At 45.1% G+C, this 23,319-nt stretch overlaps 1 protein-coding gene across 2 annotated transcripts in view; it reads left to right on the top strand.

The window, feature by feature from the left end:
- Positions 1-11,941: 11,941 nt before the first annotated feature.
- LOC120678794 (disease resistance protein RGA5-like) overlaps positions 11,942-23,319 on the top strand; it is a 71,877-nt gene continuing 60,499 nt past the window's right edge. For both annotated transcript variants that reach the window (XR_005676779.1, XM_039960168.1), the window contains exon 1: positions 11,942-13,213. Coding sequence is in view for 1 of the 2 variants with exons in the window: in XM_039960168.1 (XP_039816102.1) it covers positions 12,312-13,213 (902 nt within the window). In the remaining variant the exon portion in view is untranslated. The remainder of the gene's footprint in view (positions 13,214-23,319) is intronic.

The raw sequence follows: 23,319 nt of genomic DNA on the forward strand, positions 1-23,319 counted from the left end.
CGGCGAGGAATACTCGCACGCGCAGAGGGAGAAGAAAAGGGGAAAGGGGCACGGCATGGTCATTACCCCCTCGGGAAAGGGGAAAGTGGTAGCCATGCACAGAAGTCGAAGATCGGCGGTGTAGGGGCAGAATTGCGGCGGCGCAGAGGTGGCTCGACGAAGCTCCTCCTCTAGAATCCCCGTGCGCAGCGGGGCCGGGGTCTGGGAAGGAGAGCTCGGCGAGGATCCTGGTCCCGAGGCGGAGCGGCGGCGGTGGCCTGCGGTGGCGGAGGTGCTGCGGAACGGCCAGACCACGGCGACGCAGGTGTAGCTCCGAGCAAAGGCGATGGCAGAGGTGGTAGCTAGGGTAGGAGGCTGCGGTGGCGTAGGTGGAGTGGGGAGCTCGGGGTGCGGCTGCGGCGGTACTTGTAGGGCGGCCGCTCGATCGGGGCGTGCGTGCCCGGTATGGAGGCACGGCGAGGATCGCGGAGAGATTGGCGCGGCCGTTGCACGGCGCATTGGGGAAGAAGGGGATGACCGGTGGGGCCGCGGCGTCAGCGAGACGGGCGGACGCGGCGCGCGCGGCGCTGAAGCGGGGGAGGAAACGGGCGAGCGGGCGCTGGGCTGAGCGCGAGCGGAGGGAGCAGGCCGCGCATGGGGTTTTGCTGGGCCGATCCAACAGGGAAGGAGGAAAGGGCGCCGCGGGCTGCTTGCTGGGCCAAGCTGCTGCGGTCTGGGCCGCGGTGGAAGCGGGTCGTGCTACTTGGGCCGAACAGGAAGAGTGTGATCGGGCCGACGGGGAAAGGAGAGGGGAAAAACGGGCTGGGCTGGTTTCTGAGTTTGGGCTGGGTTTTCTAATTCCTTTCCTTCTCTATTTCTATTTTTCTCTTCCAAACTACACCCAAATCTATTTTGAATTCAAATAAACTTTGAACTCAACTCCTATGCACTCAAACAAAATAAAGCCATGCACCAGCATGAATGCACAAGAAAGTTGAACCTAAGATAAATTTTAATTACTTTATGAAGCAAAAATAAATTATAAATGCAAGGCTAAGCAAATTAAATCCTAGAAAATTAAATAAACCAATTAAATTTATTATTAATTACTGAAATTTGAATTAGAGTGTTACACAATGCATGCATCCTGCATATCGTCCATGCGATCCACACGCCTTCGCAAGATTCATTAATCGCTGGGAATTCTATATTCGTTTCGTTTTCATTCACTCTGCCCACGGAGAGAAAGAAAAAAAGAAAGAAGAAAGAACGATGCTATCAAGAAAGCTACTAGCATGCAAAAAAAGAAAGAAAGGAATCGATAAAAGAAAGAAGAAAAAACGATGCTATCAAGAAAGCTACTAGCATGCAAAAAAAAGAAAAGAAATAGAGGTTATGACATAGAGGAAAAAACGATGCTATCAAGAAAGGAATTGCATTTTTCCAACGGTTCTAGAGGTTAGAACATTCATCCTCATCTTCCATTGCTAGTGTAGCTCACTTCACGGTTTAGAAATAGAGAAATTTGAGATTTTTTTTGATTGGAAAAATGTTAGAGTTTTTTCTATTTATACAGCATTTGAGCTCAAATTTACTTATGGTTTGCATATGTAGATGTGATTTACTTGCATTAGTTGATCAAAATGAGGATTATATATATATATATATATATACTCACTTGTAGCTACTCTCACGTGTGAATCTCATGATTTATGACATATCTAATCCAACAAAGAGTATGTACGCGGAGTATGTGATCATTCTAGAACATCTATGATGGTATATACATTGGGTATGTGACCATACATGGAGTATGTGAACATACTTATTTTTAATATATAGTTGCAAGGTATAATCATAATATATTTTAAAAGCAGGGAGGCTTTTGAAATTTTTCGTATATATCCCTTTCAAGTATCTTAGAATTAGTACATGAACATACTCAAAGCGATAAATATGTATTTGAACATACGCATGATGGCTTAATGATGGTGAGAGTAGCTACACGCGAGTGTAGAAAAAACTCGTCATATATATATATATATATATATATATATATATAGAGAGAGAGAGAGAGGAATACTATTTAGAAAAAAATATGGATATGAAAATGAATATAGTAAACAAAATTTATACTTGGTGAAATGTGAAATGTCAAATTTAAAAATTATTGAAAGTGAAAAAAGATGTATAGTTGGTATTTATTTTGTATTATGAATGAATTATTTTGACACTCTAATGATGTATTTATTCAGGCTCACATTGAAACTATGGAGAAGTAAAAAAATATTTGTTTTGCAACATATATCTATCGTTAACCTTGATCATGCATGTGGTGATGACATTGCCATTCGGGGCCAACATAATATTCGTGACACGGTGTGGTATAAGAACGTGACGAAGGAGTACAGCCTTGGTCCCAATGAAGAAATCCTCACATTTGAGCGAGGAGAGAATGCCACCATTCGAATCAAAGCCGTACTCCTTCATTACATCCTTATACCGCACCATGTCGCGAATATGAATGTTGGCCCCGAATGGCAGTGTCATCACAGCCAGGTCAAAGTTAACAACAGATACATGTTCCGAAACAAAGCTTTTTTCTATACTTCTTGATGGTTTTAGCTATTGAGCCTGAAATAAAGTTGTGAACCTTGATTGCATCCCATATGGCGTGGGACGACGAATGTCCGCCTCAAACTGAAGAGTGTCAAAATAATTAGGGTTTAGAAATAGTGTGTGGCGGAACCACCAAAAATACTGGGCCTGGGTGCACTGATCTTCGTTGCTAGGCAATTTTGACCCAATTCGGCACGCACCGATAGTTCCTCAAGTGAAGCCTCGATAAAAGCCACACTATTCCAGGATCGCACAGACAACACTCACACGAAGGTGAGCTTAGAGATTACAACACAGAACATCTCATACATCATCAGAGTTTGTAGCGGAAAGTAAATTTATTACAAAACCATGTTCAGAGTAGCGAAATACTACAGAGTTCCAAACTACACAAATTATTCATGTCTCATTATTGCAGCGGAAGAAGTAAACGACAACTAGCGAAACGTGTGACGCATCGATAAAGCCTGTACGAAATGCATCACTCAGTGGGAGGGTGGTCAGCACCAGCTGAAGGGCCATCCCACTCAACAGACCAGCCCGGAGGCAAAGTACACGGCCAAATCAGACTCGCAATCATATCCTCGAAGTTAGTACCTAAAAACAGTGCCACAAACAAGGCTGAGTATACTAATACTCAGCAAGACTTACCCGTCACCGAATATACCATAGTCCGATAACTAGATATGCAAGACTTTTTGGTTTGTGGAGTTTGTTTTGCCAAAAACGCCACTAAGAGTTGATCCTTATTTTCAGATTTTAACTTTGCCATATTCTAGTTGGATTAACCGTTCTAAGTTTGCATCTAACTCTACACAACCATGGTAGAGCAACCATTTAATCAACCAGCAGTACTATCATCATCAAGTTCAACTTGTTATGCTATGTGACTGAAAACATTAAGCAATCTCATGCCGTGAGAGGCTGAAGATTCCGAATCGAATTTCAACCTGGCCAGGGGAACCTAACGCACACGCATGGGGGTCGACTTCGCTTTCACCCATGCTACTGTTCCCCTTTCTTTCCAGTCCGTGGATCCGGGGCACCCTCCCCGACTATAGAGTACGACCACTCTGCACCCGTACATCCGGACAAAAATAAACCTACTTCTACCAAGAGGGTCCAAGGTCGTTCCACTCACTGGTCCAATCAGGTACTTAAGCTTACCGATTACCATATTTCTCGACATGTGGCTAGTACTTTCAAACGCTTAACGAAATGAGCTACACACCGCGACCTTAACCATTTTCGACTACACCAGCGGGGTATCACAATTACACAATCCCGCCCATTGTCCCTATATTTCAGCGGAAGGTAAAGTCAGTCAAATCCTATATGCTCACGAGAGGCAGAAAACCACTCGACTTCTACCATTCCTAGTTAGCGGGGCAACTAGTCGGTAAAAATATCCGGAGGTCAAACATAGGTTCCTAGGGATCATGCATCTAAGGTTTTCGATCAACGCCTAGAAAACGTAAATGTGCAAATAAAATTATTACAACATATACGAATAGTTAGATGAATATAACGCGGAAAATAAAGGAATTATGCACCGGGGCTTGCCTTCTTGGGGCACTGTCAGGCTAAGAGTCCTTTGGGGCTTGGCCCAGGTCTTGATTCACATTAGTATAGTTATGATCAATGCTCTTCGCAGAAACCGAGTCCGATGGAACCAACTCGTAATCACCGTCAGCGATATTAACCAATTCTATATGCAATGCAAAGATTCATTATTACAATATGATATGATCTTTCTTTCCTTCACGATAAAGTTGTAGTCCAACAAAAGTTAATTCAGTTATGATCTTGTGTTTTCATTTCATGGGCAGTCATGTATAGAGTAGAACTTATAATTAACTTACTTCATGAATGAGTGTGTGGGGGTGTGTTCCATTTTCTAGAATTAAATCATAAGCATATGTTCACAATTTCATAACAGAAAATGTCTTCATGATATGGTGATGAAAAGTTTTTGTAGCACAGGTTAGATAAACTAGCATCTGCTGTAAAATTTTCAGCATTTAACAACGAGACATCTAACCATGAAAAATCATGCAAACAGATTAACCTAGAGACTTCACAATTTCGTACAGGTTGTTAGGCATGGTTTCTGGAGCAAAAATGTTTACAGCAGCATCTAGACATGCTATAATCAGTATGGTAAATGTACCAGATTTTTTCTACTCATGCATCAGGAGTTATAAAATTAATAAAACTAACATGCTAGAAACATGAATAAATTCCACAGGGAGTTCTACAAAGGTTATGGATCTCCAAATTTTACCAGAGCCTAAAAATGGTCTAACCATGCTTCACAAAAATTATCAAGCATTACTTCTATTAGATTAATTATTTATACATTAAACTAGATATGAACATGCATATTTGTTTGGGATTCAAGGTGACTAGTAATACATATGAAAGTTTTACCATTGATATTATGAATTATAACTAAGAACATGCCCAAAGATTAAGACCAGATACGAAAGATTGCATGCAGAACAAAAATAACAAATCTAAGCATGATACATCAAGCATTAATTTTAACTATAGAAATACTCAGTAACAGTAGTTCAAATTTTGTAGATATGATTACATGACTAAAGAAAAGTTCCAAAAATAAATCTAGATTTTTCTACAAATATGAACTATATACCATGAATTAAGTCATTTAAATGAATATTTAATTAGAATATATAGAAAACTAGATCTAGAATTTCTCAAACTTATATATCATCAAGATTTCAGTAATGTGTTCATCCAGGAAAAATTTTAGAGCTAGAAAATGTCTAGGTTTACCAGCATTAATATATGAAATTTACTAGTAGATCTAAGAATCTTTGCCATTTAAGCAAGTAAACAAATTCAAACAGACCTCATATTTTTACCAGAAGCTTATAACTCCAACATTAACATATCTAAAAAATCAAGCCTAGCCACTGAACCAAACTACCAGAATATTTTTGGCTATTTATTCTATTCTTTTTCATAGATTTAAATGTGGACTGATGTTGATGATTTGTCTATAACACAACTAGTAGATTTCATTGCAAGGATTCAAGAACATTTGGATTTGCATTTTTACAATTTTTTTGTGATTTGTTATGCATTTTTAAAGTTCACTGCAACACTCAGAAAAACTTGCACTTAGCCCCTTAAACGAAAAGAAGAAATTACAACCGGGTCCTTCGCCGGCCCTCTCCACAGCCGCACGCTTGCCGATGGTGTTCTGCTAGGCAGGGCTTACCGGTGCTGCGACACGTGGGGTAGAGGAGTTCGAGAGCTACCTTCCAGTATCGATGTTCGAGGCTGGGGTGACCGGAAACGAGCTCGCCGGCGTGAATGGCGGCGGTGGCGTTTGGATCGTCGGCATTGTGGACGAAGGAGGGCTCGAGGTGGCCGAACGTCGAGCGCACAAGCACCATGAGGGCCTGGGGAAGATGCTGGGGTAGGTCTCGTGCTCGATTATCGCCGGAATCGGCCGGTCCACGGCGAGACGAGGGCTCACCGGCAGCTGCTGGTGAGGTTGGATGGAGGAATGTGGGTCGGACATGGCCTGTCCGCGCGAGCCCGGACTCGCCGGCGATGGCGGACGGCGGAGAAAGGGGGAAAAGAGGGGGGTTGCGCGACGGCGGGGACTCAGGTCCTATTTATAGGCTGGAGGCCTTAGAGGCGAAGCAAATGAGCTCTGGGGGAGGTCGAACCAGGAAAGAGGCGCTCGTCGGCGAGGTGGCAGCCGGCCGGAGTGGGGCTGCGCATGGCAGGTGGCGTGGCGAGCTCTCAAGTGTCCAGGGACATGTGTTCTGGAGGAGAGGCCAAGGGGTAGTACAGGTGTCCCTAGCGGGCTCTCCTGGGTCCAGATGGCCACGGACGCGCCATGGACGAGGTCCACCGGCGGCGTACGGTCGGGCGGCGGCGAAACAGAGAGGGAGATGGAGTTAGTGACTGTTTTGTGATTTCCAAGAATTTCAGGGACCATTCTGTAAACTAAAATTATATCTATCTTCCTGGGCTCAAATGAAAATGTGTTGAATACAAAGTTGTGTAATTTTTCAAGATCTACAACTTTTGGTTTAGGCAATTTTTCATTTGAAGTTCACATTTTGAACTATTTTATAATTTCAAACTTGCAATAAAGGGCTTGGATTTTTATTTGGTTTTTAAGTGGATTTGGCTGAAACTTGAATTAGGCACATGTCATTTAAGGTACTAGCTGCAAACTTATTTTTGTGCATGTTTTTCAAACATGATTTGAGTATGTTTTAAATATCTTTGCTCTCCCATTCAATATTCAAAATGTGTAGTTTGAATTGTATTTGACTTTTTCTTTTAGAATTGAATTTCCAAATCCCTTCTATGATTTATTTGAGTTAAATGGATTGACCTTTAGTGCACAGACACCAGAGGTGTCACATAGTGAATGTGAAATATTAAGTCGAATGTGAATGCAAAGATGTAATTTGAATATAGCCAGTGATAATGAGTATACTATTATTCTAATTATAATATTTATTCAATTTCTTACATTTATTTGGTAAGTGTAGTGAAATAACTATGAATATGGTTCCGTAGAAATGGCTTTGCAACATGATGCATTGGAGCACCGTGCGTCCGCTCGGGCGTTGGTACGCCACCATTTGAAGTGCACCGGATATTCTCTTGAGTTCCACCCTGAAGAGCGTCTTGGACTTGTTAGCGGTGGCATCCGTCATTGGATTAATAAAGCATTTGATTGCCTCGCACTAGGTAATGCAAGCCGCAAATTTGAGCGTGAATTTGATGTCGAGTTGCATGGTACCCATGATGATCGAGACTTGATGGCTTCGATGGAATGCAAGGCGCAAAGTGTCGGGGATGGCAGAAATTGACCGTTCGGTGTCGAGAGCTCTTGAGGCGGCTCACAAGGCATGGGTCAATAGGTCTCATGAGTAGTTTATACTAGCATGTAGCTTATTCGGTATTTTAGACCTTTTAATTAATCAAGTTGTGTACTGAATAATTTAGACCTTTGAATTAATCATGGTGTGTATGGATATTTGGAGCTTTTAATTAATTATATTGTGTAATGGATAATTTAGACCTTTTAATTAATCATGGTGTGTGATGGATATTTTGACCTTTTAATTCTGGACCTCTTAATTTATTATACATATTGTGGGATGGATATTTTTGGAATAATAGTTAATGATAATTCACATAATACAATGCAGATGAACCAGCAATGGATGGACATTGCCGACCGACGTTCCAAGGAGTTCATTGATGGCCTGCATTATTTTTTGGATGTGGCCGAGACAAACAAGCAGAATGGTTTCATGTGCTGCCCGTGCGGAGATTGCCAGAACCAGAAGGATTTCTCCTCTTCAAAGACCCTTTACAGCCATATTTTTTCCAGCCACAACTTGGGACTAAAGGCCCTGGGTATAAATGCCCCGGCCTGGCCTCTCGTCACCTCCTCCTCCAACACATAGCACAGTTCTTGATCTCCGCCAGCATTGCCACGCCACCGCCCTTGTTCCTTCCGTCGCCGTCATCCCCGAGTGCCGCCCTCACCCCGGCTAGCTCCTCCGCCGCGCCGTCGTTCCCTCTCTGTGTGTGCCCCCGAGCGCCGCCGTCCTCCTCCTCCTCCGCCATCATACCCGTGTGCGGTCGTCATTCCAGTGCATCCCCCTCCGCGCCCTCGATCCTCTGCGCCCCCGAGCCACGCAGCCGTGCCATCTGCCACGTGCCCTCCTCCGCGTACGCCCCCGAGCCGCACGTGTGCACCGTCGTGCCGTCGAGGAGTGAGGTGAGTGGCCGCCGTTGGTTCCCCAGCCCAAATCAATGTGTTTGTGGCAAATTTGAAAAACTTAGGAACTAAGGAAATGAGCAGGTGGTTTACAAATACAGGGAGCCACAAATTCATGACTAATTTGCATCTCGATTTCATTTGCACATAGCCGTAACTATCTACATGAATTTTTTTTGATTTGTTGTGCTACTGCAACGTATGGGCAAAATGAGAACATGTATATAGTTACTGTTGTGTGCAAATGAAATAAGACAACAAATAAATTATTTGGGTTTCAATTATTTTTATTGTAATTTAATTGAAGTTATATTGTTACTACAAATGAATTATTAAGGTTTCAATTTTAGGTGTAGTGTTAGTGCTCAATTTTAGTTCTAGTGTTAGTGCATAGAATTTGAAACAAAACAATTGACAAAAGGATAAATGTTTGAGAATGGCTTGTGTAATTTTTGGTTATGTGAAATTGTGTATACATATATTTGAATTACTTAGTGTTTTTGATAAAGTCAATTACTTAGTGAATTTGGTTATATATTGAATTATGAGTTCAATTTGAATTAGATTTAGGATTTCAATTATATATATATTCAATTGTTTTGTTTTATTTCATCTATCATTTACTTACTTTATTATTTCTCATGATTTTTAGTTTACTACTTAATTCTAAGAATTGTAAACAATGGTTTCAATTATGATTTCAATTTTGAATTTCAGTTATGATTTTTAGATTATGATTTCAATCATGATTTTTAGATTATGATTTCAATTACTTAGGTATGTGTGTGTATATGCATTGGGACTTTTGTGACTAGATGAAATACTTGAATATTACATGTATATTGCATAGTGACTTTAATGACTAGAAAAATTCTAGAAAATTAGATATTTACTTTAATGACTAGAAAAAATTCTAGAAATTTGTATAGTGTCTATTTTGACTAGATAAATTTGTAGAAGTTCAAGTCCTTAGATGTTACTTAGGTTATTTGACAGAACTAACCCTAAAGTCTATTGTTAATTGTGTTTAGGTCCTTAGAAGTTGTATAAGGCTACTGTTTTGCATTATTTTACAGAACTAACCATTATGTCTAAGTCCTTAGAAATTGTACAGGGCTACCACTTAGGATTATTTTACACATCTGACCCTAAAGTCTATAGTAAATTACATCTAAGTCCTCCTGCATCTCTAGCTCCGCAATACATGCAGGCTCAGGTACAGCAGCCACCTGTCCTACAGCAGGTTGTTGCGCTGCAAGTCGTTGACTAGTCAGAACAGATAGCCGATGTGATGACGAATCAGTTCGGTTTGAAGCCAAAGAAGCCAACATTCATGTATCGCAAGTTTTACCCTGAGGCTTATGATCAGATCGCTCTACCTCATCGCTATAGGGTGCCGGATTTCCCCAAGTTCTCGGATAGGACGGCATGACAACAGTCGAGCACGTTAGCCGTTTTCTAATCTAGTGTGGGGATGCGTCTGCAGTTGATGCTTTGAGAATTCGACTGTTCCCACTGTCGCTATCTGGTTCGGCCTTTGTGTGGTTCTCCTCCTTGCCACCGAACTCTATCATTACCTGGGCCGATTTGGAGAAGCAATTCCACAAGTACTTCTTCGCAGGAGTACATGAGATGAAGCTCACAGATAGGACTGCTGTCAGGCATAGGAATGAAGAACCTGTCACCGATTACATTCAGAGGTTCAGAGACATCAGGAGCAGATGCTTCAATTTGTCTCTCAATGATGGCCAATTAGCCGACTTGGCCTTTCAAGGATTGCTGCCTCACGTCAGAAAGAAGTTTGCATCTCAAGAATTTGAGATTTTAAGCCATCCTGCCCAGAGGCTAGCAAGTGTTGACGTTCAAGCTCCTATCTCCATGAAGACCACGTACCAAAAGAGGGTCAACTTTGTTGGGGATTCCTCTGACACAGAAGGTGAAGCAGAGATCAACTTGGCCGAATGGACCAAGAAGAAAGAGCCGGTTTCGTGCCCATTCGCCAAGAAGGAGAAGGAGAATTTTGGGTTCGACGTCACAAAAGCTGAAAGGATCTTCGATCTGTTACTGCAGGAGGGACAAATCAAGTTATCCGCAAATCATACAATTCCGTCGGCTGCAGAATTGAAGAACCGCAAGTACTGTAAGTGGCATAATGCTGTATCCCCATAGTATTTGTGAATGCAGGGTATTCTGCAGGGAGATCCAATCAGCTATCGAAGCAGGAAGAATCAAGTTCGATGCGCCAGAGAAGCCGATGAAGATCGACGGGCATCCCTTCCCTACCAACATGGTGGAGCTGAAGGAGAATGATACTGATGAGGGGATCAAGATCTTGACTTCTGGACGGGCCAAGCGTTCAAGGGCAGTTGATCCCAAAGCACAAGCATCGCCCAACCAACTCGAGGGATAGGGCCGATATGATCAAGGAAGAAATTTCAGAAGACCTCACCAACGTGTTACATCGCAGATGCTGATCAATAAGTCATCGAAAAGAGAAGGAAGAATGCCGGTTTCAAGAACGAGCCAAGCGAGAAGCAAATCACTGGCGGTGCCCAAATCGAATAGTATAACCCTAAATCCACAACATGGGTCATAAGAATAGAAAAAGGATCTCCGCGATGAAGCAAGGGCTTAGCGCGAAATCAGTTGTGGCACTCACCACCAGCAGTTGAGGATGAGGAGCCAAGTCCACCGCCGCTGATGCAGCTACCACCATCACTACCGCTGACACCCAGGGTGCCGCTGTCTGCTGACACCATCTCAACCACTGTTTGCCACCCTGGCCGCGGCGCGCTCGCCCAGGTCGCGCCGCTGGGGCGTTACTGATCTCTCTCGCGGCCTCTTTAGCACGCCGGCGGTGAGGATGGGGGCTGCACTATGAGCAGGAGGGGCGGCGTCATGGACAACAGGCTGCACAACAAGCTGCTCAGGATCTCGTTCTTCACCCAATTCGATGGAGAACGAGTGGATCTAGAGGGAGAGGAGGAGGGGCGGCGTCATGGGGCTCGGGTCGGGTGGAGGTTGGGGCAGGAAAGAAAGAACAGAGGAGAAAGAAAGGGTTGGTTGTGTGGGCCTGTATATATAGGCTGAGTCGCGCCAAAGCATGTGGCCTAACTCAACCTTGCCAGGAACGCGCCGCTAGCGTGGTAGGTCGGTTGCGCCAAAGCATGCGGCGCGACCCTTCAGGGAGTTGTGCTATGTGGTTTGGCATGTCCAAAAGGATTAGTTCTTGGAAATTTAGATCATCACGGGTTATTATTAAAATATTAGATTAAAAAGGGTTAAAATAAAAAATTCGAACTTATTAGTGAAACCCAATCTCTCTTTTAGCGCACTTTTGATTGGCAACACAACCCAAAAGGGATGTTAGATCCCAAATCTCATGTGTACAAACCCCATTGATCTGCAAGTCAGAATGGAAATCAAGTTTGCTGGACAAAAAAGCATGGACCAAGAAAAGTCAAATCCATAACAGATTTTGAAGAGAAGGGAAAAATGAAACAGAAGGGTGCAAGATCTCCTTCATCTTCACAGCCTGCCCCCACCATTCTGCCTCCTGTGGCACAAATCCTCTCTGAAATCAACTTTGGATAAGCAGATGAAGAAAACAATTCAAATTTTCATTCTAATAGTAATACTGTATAAAGATCTGAAGAAAACAAAGCCTCGCACATCGCTGCTGTCATTTCCCTCAATCACACACAAGCACAATGATCAGCCGGTCCATTCGTACCAACCCAGCGACTGAGATTATATTATTCCATTCTTTTTTTTACTGAGATTATTCCATTCTATATGCCTTACTTAAGCCAGATGACCACGAATTTGCTGGTGTCCTATATTCCCCTAGCTGCTAGTACCTCCGATCCATCCCCTGCTTGCTTATGAAGCGCGCACTCCTTCCAAAGCTATCTAAGTTGCTCCTATGGAGCTCGCGGTGAGCGCCACGACGGGTGCCTTGAACACGCTCCTTCCAAAGCTATCTAAGTTGCTCGGCGATGGATACAAGCTGCACAAGCGCGTCAAAGATGGGATCATACACCTCCAGAAAAATCTGGAGAGCATGCAGGTTGCACTGGAGAAGGTGTCGGAGGTGCCGACCGAGCAGCTTGAAGGGCACGTCAAGCTGTGGGCGAGGCATGTGAGGGAGCTGTCCTATGACATTGAGGACACCATTGACTCCTACATGGTGTGCAGACATGGCACCAGCCATGACCATGTGCTGATGGAAGACCAGCCCGCCTCTGTGGGGTGCTGCAGCTGCAGCGCCAGCATCAAGCAGTTGGTGAGCAGGATGAAGGGCTTATTGCCGCCGCTGCCGGCCACATACAGGGCCCACCGAGCCATCGCCATGGAGATCGAGCGAATAAAGAACGATGTCAAGGAGGCGAGTGAGCGTCGGGAGAGCTTCAAACTTGATAGCAGCCTGCTTGTAACCCCAGCCCAGCCGAGGGATCCTCGCTTGCCAGCTCTCTACGAAGACGTGGCCCAGATTGTTGGCATCGATCGCTCCAAGGAGGAACTAATACAACTGCTTTCGCTTGAGACGGACGACCCACTGAATCAGAAGAATCAGAAGAAGCTGAAGCTAGTCTCCATCATTGGCGCAGGAGGATTAGGCAAGACAACTCTTGCCAACCTGGTGTATCAAAGTTTCCGGCCGCAGTTTGACTGCGTAGCCTTCGTTTCGATGTCCCTCAAGCCCAACAATAAGAATATCCTCTGTAGCATACTCCGGGGAGTAAGCCAGCAAAGGCCCGAAAATGCTGAGGCATGGGAAGAGAAGGAAGTCATCGACAGAATAAGAGAGATCCTCAAGGATAAGAGGTATGCATGCATGTTTTCTCCTAAACCTCTCTTATACAATTTCTATACTTCAATCTCTTATGGCTACATACATATACAGGAAAGTTACTCTAACTGGTTGACAGCTATTTTATAAGATGCATGAGGCACATGCTGTTTGCTGTAATACATATGTTTCATATTATATAAGTTGCTCAAACTTTAATATTCGATATGTGCAAGTTACATATCCTATAACATATATGTACCCACCAACTAAATGGTGGTGATATGAGAATTTATAGCCCCATAGCGTAGACTTTTACCGATTGGCATCTTGATATCTTATATTAGCTAATCTTATATATGCCGAATTATGAATTTCGTTTTGTAATGTAATTTAGAGCATACACTACCGGAATTAGGCACTTTGCCGAGTGCCAGTTACACTCGGCAAAGGCCGAATTACACTCGGCAAACCCTGTGACGGCGAAGGAGGCTTTGTCGAGTGCTTTTTTTCGGACACTCGGCAAAGATTTTGCCGAGAGCCAAACAAGACTCGGCAAAATAGCCACGTTGGGCGACGGTGACGAAGATTTTGCCGAGTGCCTAATGGTCGGCATTCGGCAAAAATTCAAACTTCGGCGAGTGCCGGCCGGGTGGCACTCGGCAAAGATTTGAAACTTTGCCGAGTGCCCCACCTCCGGCACTCGGCAAACATCAAACCTTTGCTGAGTCCCAACCTCTGGCACTCGGCAAAGTTCAAATCTTTGCCGAGTGCTTAGGCTTTAGCACTTGGCAAAGAGGTGTTCCTGCGAGGCTGTTATTACATTACAGGCAGTATTATAGGCACGTTACAGGTAGTTATTATAACGAATATATATTTCACATTACAGGCAGTTATTAAAGGCACATTATAGGCAGTTATTATAACAAATATATAATTCACAAATACCAAAATGACCCAGAACAACGATACATATAACACAAGTCCGATACATATAACACAAGTCCACTACTACAAGTACCACAAGTCCACTAATATAACAACAAGTCCACAAGTACTACTTGTCCATGAATATTACAAGTCAACTGAGACACTCACTGGTCAAGACACTCACTGGTCAGATTCGGAGGGCCAAGTTGGCCACTGCATCGCCGGCGAGTTCTGGTCCGGAGGAGGATCAATCAATGCGTTCCACGACTGATTCTACAAATAGGAACACATAAATTAAAGAAACATAACAAAGATAAGGTGAAGGGTGAAGGGTGGCACCTAGTAACAAAGCATACTCACAGGAGTGCCTCCAGGTCCCGGAGGAAAGTAAGCCTGAGGTAAGGTGAAGGGTGGCACCGGAGGCGACGTTCCATATTTCACCCGCGCCAAGTCCTTGCATCCAGGTGACCATACTCTACAACATAATCAACTGCTCCTCCCTCAGCTTCCGCTTCTGCTCCAACTTGGCCTCGATCTCCATTCGGCACCTCCTCTCCTCTTCAAACTTAGCCTCCATCTCGGCCTACAAGATTTTAACATTCATGTTACAATACGAAGCAAAGTTGCATAAAAATCATAGAACGACAACTGAATCTGAACTAATTTGTCTCTGGTGCACGCTGGCTACTGAAGTCTCAGGCTGTGGGCGTATGAGCAGGGTCGAGTCGGTGGTACTTGCCCGAAGCTGCGAGAGGCTGGGCGTACTCGCCGTGTCGACCAAGCTATGGGCGATCCAGTACCGGCCGTGCTTCTTCCCGCCTCCCGCCCTCATGATGGCTTCTCCAGAGAGTGGCGCGATGGCCGGATCCCAAGTCTCCCCGTGGAGCGCCCTTCCCATCTCCGTGTCCCCGCTCGATTCCACCTTCTCCTCAGAATCCCCCTTACTGCGAAGGGGGGACTATCTGAGGACGGCGTCAATAAGACGAGAACGCTTCTTCGGAAGCGCCCCTCCGCCGTCGTTCTTGTGTTTCTTCTTCTCCAGGGCCCCGGTGCTACCACCGCTAGGGATGGCAATGGGGACCCACAACCCGATTACCCGCGGGTAAAAACCCTATTAGGGTACGGGTATGGGCTTTTTTTGCCCCTATGGGTCTGCTAACGGGTATTTTCTTCACCCATCGGGTGAAGCCAGTACGGGTACGCTCTTTCACACCCCAGACCCGTTACCCGATGGGGCACCCGTTTTTACTATGACACGTGGGCCTACCTTCCAAACCCTGGCTATATAAGAACCGAAACCCTAACCTAATCCCCACCAGCCCACACTGTTCCAAACCCCCCACCCCATCCAGCCGCCGCCAGAGTCTAGACCCCCCTACCCCATCCAGTTTCCAGCCGCGGCCAGGGGCAGTCTGCACTGTAGGAGTGCAAGTCACCCGTCGCGCCGCCCCTCGCGGCCGTTGGCTGCTGCCCCCTGCCTCTTCGACTCCGATGTCTCGTCCTTCCCTGCTGCCCTTAATGGCATCATCTGTTGGAGCCGGCAGCTAGAACCCGCCACCGGAGAACGAAGGCGCGCAATTGATAATTTGATATGCTCATTGATTAGTTTCTTATGTGGGGATGGGTTACCCGATGGGTACCCGTTACCTAACGGGTGGCGGGTATGGAGTGAAATTGGTACCCGAGATGGATAGCAGGGCGGGTAGCAGGGAAATTTAACCCAGGTGGGGATTGGTACGTTCCCCTGCCCCCACCGGATTTCTCGCCCGCTGCCATCCCTAACCACCGCCCTTGGACTTTTTCTTGTGCTTGCCCCCGGCAGCACCCGAAGGCTTCCCCTTCGTCTTCTTCCTCTCCTCAGCCTCCGCCAGTCGAGCATCGGCGGTGCGCCGAGGAGCCTCGATCTCGAAGAAGGCGAACACCCGGTTGTTCTGAGTGCCCCCCAACTTGGACTCGAGCAGGGTCCGCTCCTTCACGGCTTCGGCACCAATGGCCTCATCCGCAAGAACCTCGATGGCGACGGGGTCCACCCCTGCGCAAAAGACACAAAGGAACATTAAAAAATGAAGGCACAGCTAGGATCTTACCATCCTTTGTGATCCTGAAAGACGTGGAGAAGTTGGGCATCGGAAAACCACCCACTCGCTTCTCCTTTCCCGCCCACAAAGTTATGGACCACCCTTCGCGAACGTGAAAACATTTGCAGGCGATGTATTCCTCAACGATGTCATAGGTCCCGAAGACCTTGGGCACCTCGCGGATCATCGTAGCATGAGCCTTCGCTTCCTCCGTCCCTTCGTCCACCTCCACGGACGGAGGCTGCTCCCGAAGCGGACTGAATTCCCTCACCACCAGAGGATGGGTTCGCGTCACCTCGTCAACGGGGACCTTGTGGTAGAACCACATCGATGTCCAGTCCCCCCACTTGTTGCGATAAGCAACGACGGGGCTTGAAACGGTGCCGTGGAAAGCAAAGGTATACACACCGAATTGGGGCTCCGCCTCCGAAGTCGTAGACCCATCGCCCATCTTCACGAACACAGTCTTCGGCTGGAAGTGGCATCTGAAGAGGCGAGCAAAGCCCGTAGCGGTAGGCTTCAGCTTGCAGGTCTTCGTCAGCCACATGTATAGGTTGAGCCAAATGAAAGATGTCGGTGTCATCAGGTGAGTGTAGACGTCGAATAGCTTGAAGATCTCGACCACCACCGGATCCAGCGGGAATCGAAGGCCGGTGATGAAGAAGTCACGGAAAACAACGGCTTCGTCAGGATGAGTCTTCGCCTCAGTATCCCCGGCCGGAGGAGGCCGTGCGAGTCCAGCCTCAAGAACACCTCGCTTCTCCAGGTCTTCGATCATGCCTTGTTTCATGTAGCTCTTCCCGAGGACGTTGGTTCGAGGAAACCGAACTCGTTCGCATGGCGCCATGTCTTCGGAGGAAGCCATCGCGCCCGAAGTAGGAAGCCGCAGCGAATCAGTCGACCAATGCAGCGCGAAGGTGTCTGAGAGTAAAAGCAAAGAAGACGTCAGGGGCTGGGGGGCTGAAGCGTGGAGGACGTGAGCTCTCGCCCCCCTCCCCCCCGGGGTTAGTTTATATAGTGCCCCCCAGCCCATGATGCTTGGGGGGCGCGCCACCGACGTGAAATGTCTCTTTTCCCTCACACCATGTTAAGGGAATCCATAGAGGCGTAGGGATAACGGCGTCTTTTGCCAAAAACCTTTGTTCCCTTCTTTTTCTCAATTTAATAATCCTATTCAATTTCGCAAAGGAAACAAAACATTTCCTAACTTCGCCATCAGGCCTCTCCCTTTCTCTTCTGACTCCACAGATATTCAGGTTGTCCTCGCGTGCTTGCACGCCCGAAGGGTGGCGCTTGAGGCCGCATTTCACGCACTAGGGAGTCGAGCCTTCGGGTGCCCAGTGGAGCATCCGAAGCCTCCAGGGGCTACTGTTGGGGGAGCTAACTTCGGCCATGGTGCGAAGACACCGGGACGCGACGAGGCACGAGACGAAGCGAAGGCCTTGAGGCGAAGTAACTTCGACGAACGCTCTAGATCGACAATGCGGCGAATCGACCCTTGTCCCGCATGATGGCGAAGGGTAGACAGCGAAGGTGCAAGGACGAAGGGTAAGCAAGCGAAGGAGAAGCAATGGGCTCACGCGGCGAAGGTCGTGCCCGAAGTCCTAGTCGAAGGCGCCTAATGTCGAAGGGTTCCCAGCACTAACAAAGGCCCACATGTCGGGCCAGGTGTGATCCATAGAGTTGGCTGTAAATTTGATAGTACCTAAGAGCCCACAAAATATTCTGTATTTGTAGCAGTTAGAGGGTATTGTAGGAATTTTAACCAGTGGGTAGTTGAGCCATTGGGCTATAAATACCCCCCATGTAACTGTACAGGGAAGGATTATTGAATACAGAGCAACTACACTGTTGCTTTGATTTTCGTGCCGTCACTCTGGTCTTGATAGATCTTTCTAGGCTTCGCCCCTGACGAATCGAGTTGTTGTGACTCTCTTTCAGTCCGAAGAGTGTCTTACTCCAACAGCTAGATTGTAATCCTCATCATCACTATTAGCTATGTCAACATAACCAGCAGAATCTGAAGGAGGAATGTCGTCTTCACTGCCTCTGCCTAAACATAGTCGCTCTACTAATTGTAAGTCCTGAATATTTTGAACCTCATCTCCAGCTTCCTCGTCAACTACTATTTCATTGTCGACTTCCATTCCGATCACGTCGGATAAGTCTATCTCGAAACTCCCTTGTAGCCCCTCTTCTTGAAAGAACTATCTATCATTGTTGTAATCTTCATTGTTTGGGAGAGGCAGTTTGCCGTGTGGCGATACTTTGTACACAACATCCCAACCCCGAAGACAGTGGTCGGTTTGGTACGGGTATGAGAGATAATAAATTTGTGTGGCTTGTTGAGCCACAATGTAGACATCATCACCTTGTAACGTTGAATCCTGTCGAATTTCAACTAGGCCAACATTAGGGGTATGCCTTGTTAATGTTGGATCAAACCAATGGCATTTGAAAATGACCGGAGTGAGCAATACATAACCATGAAACTTGAGTTCGTATATTTCTTCAACTCTTCCGTAATACTCGACTCCATCTTGACTTGGCGTAAAAATGCCGGTATTAGTGGTTCTTAGATTGGGCCGACTCTGCTCATATCTCATTGTGTGGAAGCGATATCCATTCACATCATAAACGTTAAATGACTTGACCCTATAGTTAAAGCCATCGGCAACCTGTCTCAACTCGGCACTCATGGACGAATCGGTTTGGCCCTGCAAGCGTATGCAGGATAGTTTGTCATATTGTTCAAGGACAACAAAATGAAATAGGACTGTGAATTGAAGACTATCTTCTGTTGAAACCAATAAATGAAATCAGGTTATGAATTTCCAGTGCCATTTTTAAGAAGAGTCTCCGTTTCCATCGGGGTTGGAGCCCTTGAGCGACGCCAAAATAGTTGATGAAATTCCCTGTACCAAACATGATAAAGGGGGTTAGATGCTAAATAGTAGAAACTCGTGAAGCGGAAACTCGTGAAGTGGAAACAATATTGAGAACTTACGCAATGTACGGCTCCACCTCAAAAAGGTTGGTCAACACGTATAGCATGATACGACGCCACTCTTCATGGTTCAAGGTCTTGTTGTAACACCCCAGAAGAATACAGTAGAATAGTCCTCGGAAGAATTACCACACGACAACACAAACCAAAACAGAGTACGCGGAAGCAACATAAATCGTTTAGATAGATTAACAAAGACTTAAATCTTTCACAAACCGAACCACACGAGAGATTTTAAAACAACAACAACTAAGTCTCCACATCCAAACATTTTATTATACAATGTTTATTCAATATATATTGTTAAGTGTGTACACAAATGCTGCTACTCCCTTCCCAAGCATGCAACGTCCAAGCTCAAGCACCTGTGAGGGGGAAAATCAACGTGTGAGGTTTATGGAAAAACCTCAGCAAGCAAACTGCTTTAAACAAGCTATACAAATCACAATTTGATTAAAAATTAGATTAATAATCAAATAAAAAGAAGCATCATACTGCGACAATGAACAACTTCAGGTAGAGAAAAATATATGAAAACTTCATATCTATACTTCAATGCACATGCAAATGGTGTAATGTATATGCAAATGATGCAATGCATGCATGACTTCACTTCTACCCACACATCCCAAAGAGAGGGAGTGAGAGCTGCAACCACATTGCTCATCGATGTGTGTTGCTGTACCCGTACTTACCGCACCAATTCGGCTACGGTTTCTTCAAATGCATATCAACGGGAAGAGTGCAAATGCACATATTGCAATATATGCACTTCATGTACTTCACAATTCAACAATAGTCCACAAGATATAACATCATATACTTCAAAGTAGAGCAAAGTAAAGAAAATAACTTCCAATTTCAGATTATATGGCTAGTGTGGGATTCTTAAAATTTAGTGGAGGCAATTCAAACAACAAAGCCAAAGCGTGTAGACCACAGTGTCACGTTTACTTGCCTTCACCGAAGATCAAGAACGTGAGCAAAGCATGATACAAAGGTGCACACCTGTTCACAAATACATCTCAGCACCAAAACAATCACACTTCAAATTAAGTACATCGAGAAAAGCATTCACACTTCCGAACCCAACGTCCTCACACAAAACACTCTATCTAGACATAACAGCAGCATTGCAGATTATTCTTTTTGTATACTTAAATCCGGAAGGACAAAAATTCTGGTATTTTTCCACATGAAAGAAAATTTCAGGAACTACAACTTTCTAGTTATCCAAAATTGGAGGAAAAATCATAATGATGGGGTAAACTTGAGGTTAACCTTAATCTGACAATCTGACAGATCCTGCAGAATAGTCCTTCTAAAACAGCCATAACTGAAGCACAAAAAATTGTGTGAATATGAACTTTGCCAATATGGAAAGCTTGTGAAAATATCTATAACTCTTTTAACTACCAGAAAGTCCAATTCGGCAATTAAGAATTCCTAAACTTCATGTTAACAGATGCTGCCCAGAATTACAAGACTGAACAACAGTCAGTTTCAAACTTTTGTTTCTCCCTCATATTAAATCCGATTGAGGTGTTGTTTACGGCCACGAAAAGATCTCGAAGTCTTCTCCAACTCATATAAAGGATTAATATTTTTTTAAGATCAATAAGAGCACGAAAATCTGCCACGAACAGAAACTACGCAGATTGACATCGTGCTTAGAACAGCGACAAGGGTAAACCCTTAACTCTAGTCCGAACCGCGACTAATACCACTACTCCCATGAACTAAAAATCTCTAAAACCAGAGGGAAAACAAGTTCTACAGCAGAGGAATGTCTCACCTAGGGTTTCCCCTTGAAAAGATCAAAGGCAACGGCGACGGCGGCCATCCAAACAACGATTCCCCACTGTTTTCTTGGCGGCGAGGGTCATGGTAACCCTTCGATTGTCCCCAAACTGCAGCACACATGGGGGAACCACCATGAACAGCTGGGAGAAGCCATGGATATGGGGAAAAATGGAAAGAGGAGAGGAAATCCTACAGGTTTTTGGAGGGGAACAACGACGACGGACGGCGGCGTGCCCTAATCTGCCTTATCTTCTCTTCTCTTCCTCTCCCTCTCCTTCTCTGTTCTTGATCTGGTCACGGCAACAACGAGTGGCGGCACAGGGAGGGGCGGGGCTTAGGGTTTGAGGGGTCTGGAACTGTTGCACGGTACTGTAGCATGGCTCGCCCGCCAAGCAACTTAAAAAAACTATAGCTCTTTGATCCGAACTCCAAACGTGTCATGTAAATAGTCAAACGGAATGTACTCGACGAGCTCTGCGCAACCACAGTGTTCGTTTTTCCATTCGAGCCATGGATAAAAAATTAATTTTTGCTATCAACTTTACGCTTTCCCATGCAGAAAGTATATTTTTTCCCTTTGTTCATTTTGGGTGTTACATTCTCCCCTCCTTAAAGGAATTCGTCCCCGAATTCAGCATCACTAATACATGATTGGAAAAAAACCACATATAAATATCCAATTACTTACCAGGCTCGAAGAGCTCCGGGTATTTCTCACGCATCTGCGCCTCCAATTCCCATGTGGCTTCCCGCTCTGACTGATTAGTCCATAGAAACTTCACATACTTGATGGTCCTATTCCGAATAACACGATAAAAAAAATCCAATATGCGCACTGGGTGACACTCCATAGTCAAATCCTGCCGAATAATCAATGGCTCAGCATCCATCTTCTGCTCTGGATCCTTTAGATACCTCCTCAGTATCGATACATGGAACACAGGGTGCACACCACTCATCGACTCAGGCAACTGCAAACTATAAGTTAAAGCTCCAACTCGAGCGGTAATCATGTAAGGTCCAATAGACCTCGTACTGAGCTTTCCTCTATTGCCAAAATGAACAACATCTTTTGTCGGTGACACCTTGAGAAGAACCTCATCATCAACTGAGAACTCTAAGTCCCTCCATCTGACATCTGCATAGCTCTTCTGACACCTCTGAGCGGTCAACAAGTTCTGGCGGATCTCACGTACCTTATCATGAGTCTGTTGTACCCAATCCGAACCAACCAATGACCTCGCACCGACGACATCCCAACAAAGTGGGGAAATACACCTGCGGCCATACAATGCTTCATATGGAGTCGTTTTGATATTAGCCTGATAACTGTTATTATAACCAAACTCTACCAAAGGCAAGTGATCTTCCCAACTACCCTTCTAGGAGAGGACACAAGATCGCAACAAGTCTTTTAATGTCTAAATAGTACGCTCCGACTGACCATCTGCCTATGGGTGAAAAGTAGTGCTCAGATCCAATCCAGTACCCAAAGCACTATGCAAACTTTTCCAAAAATTACTTACAAATTTGGAATCGCGATCAGAAACAATAGACTTAGGCACACCATGTAACCTTACCACTTCCTTGATATACAAGGAAACCAAACCCAAAGCAGAATTTGCTGTCTCCATGGGAATAAAATGGGCAACCTTCATGAGTCTATCAAACATAGCCCAAATAGCATCCTTACCCCTAGGGGAATGTGGTAAACCAACCACAAAATCCAAGGTAATGTTCTACCATTTCCACATAGGGATCTCTAACGGTTTCAACAATCCAGCTAGCCTCTAATGCTCAGCCTTCACTTTTTGACAAATACCACATGAAGCTACATATTTATCAAAATCAACCCGCATCCGCTTCCATCAGAAGCTTTGCTTCAAATCTTGATACATCTTTGTCTCACCAGGGTGCACTGTAAATGGACTGCGATGAGCTTCCCTCAAAATCTCCATCTCTACTGTGGCTTTCTGTGGTACACAAAGGTGACCTCTGAGAAAAATAGTGCCATCCACCTCCATACTGAACCTGCGGGGTCTCCCCGCCTCAATACGCTTGCGAACAGCTAGAACCAAGCGATCCTGCAATTGTGCCACCCGCACCTGCTCATGCAACGGTGACTGAATCAACAACCGAGTCTCCTCATGGGCAACACCAGCATAGCAGAGAGAAGTACCCATACGGTCCAAGTCAGCTATCAAAGACATACAAATCTTAGGAACACCAGTCCAACTAAGCCCATCTGCCACGACATTTACCTTGCCAGGATGATATTGAATAGTCAAATCATAGTACTTAATCAACTCAAGCCACCTCCTCT

Source organism: Panicum virgatum, chromosome 6N (genome assembly GCF_016808335.1).
Source record: "Panicum virgatum strain AP13 chromosome 6N, P.virgatum_v5, whole genome shotgun sequence".
Classification (NCBI taxonomy): domain Eukaryota; kingdom Viridiplantae; phylum Streptophyta; class Magnoliopsida; order Poales; family Poaceae; genus Panicum; species Panicum virgatum.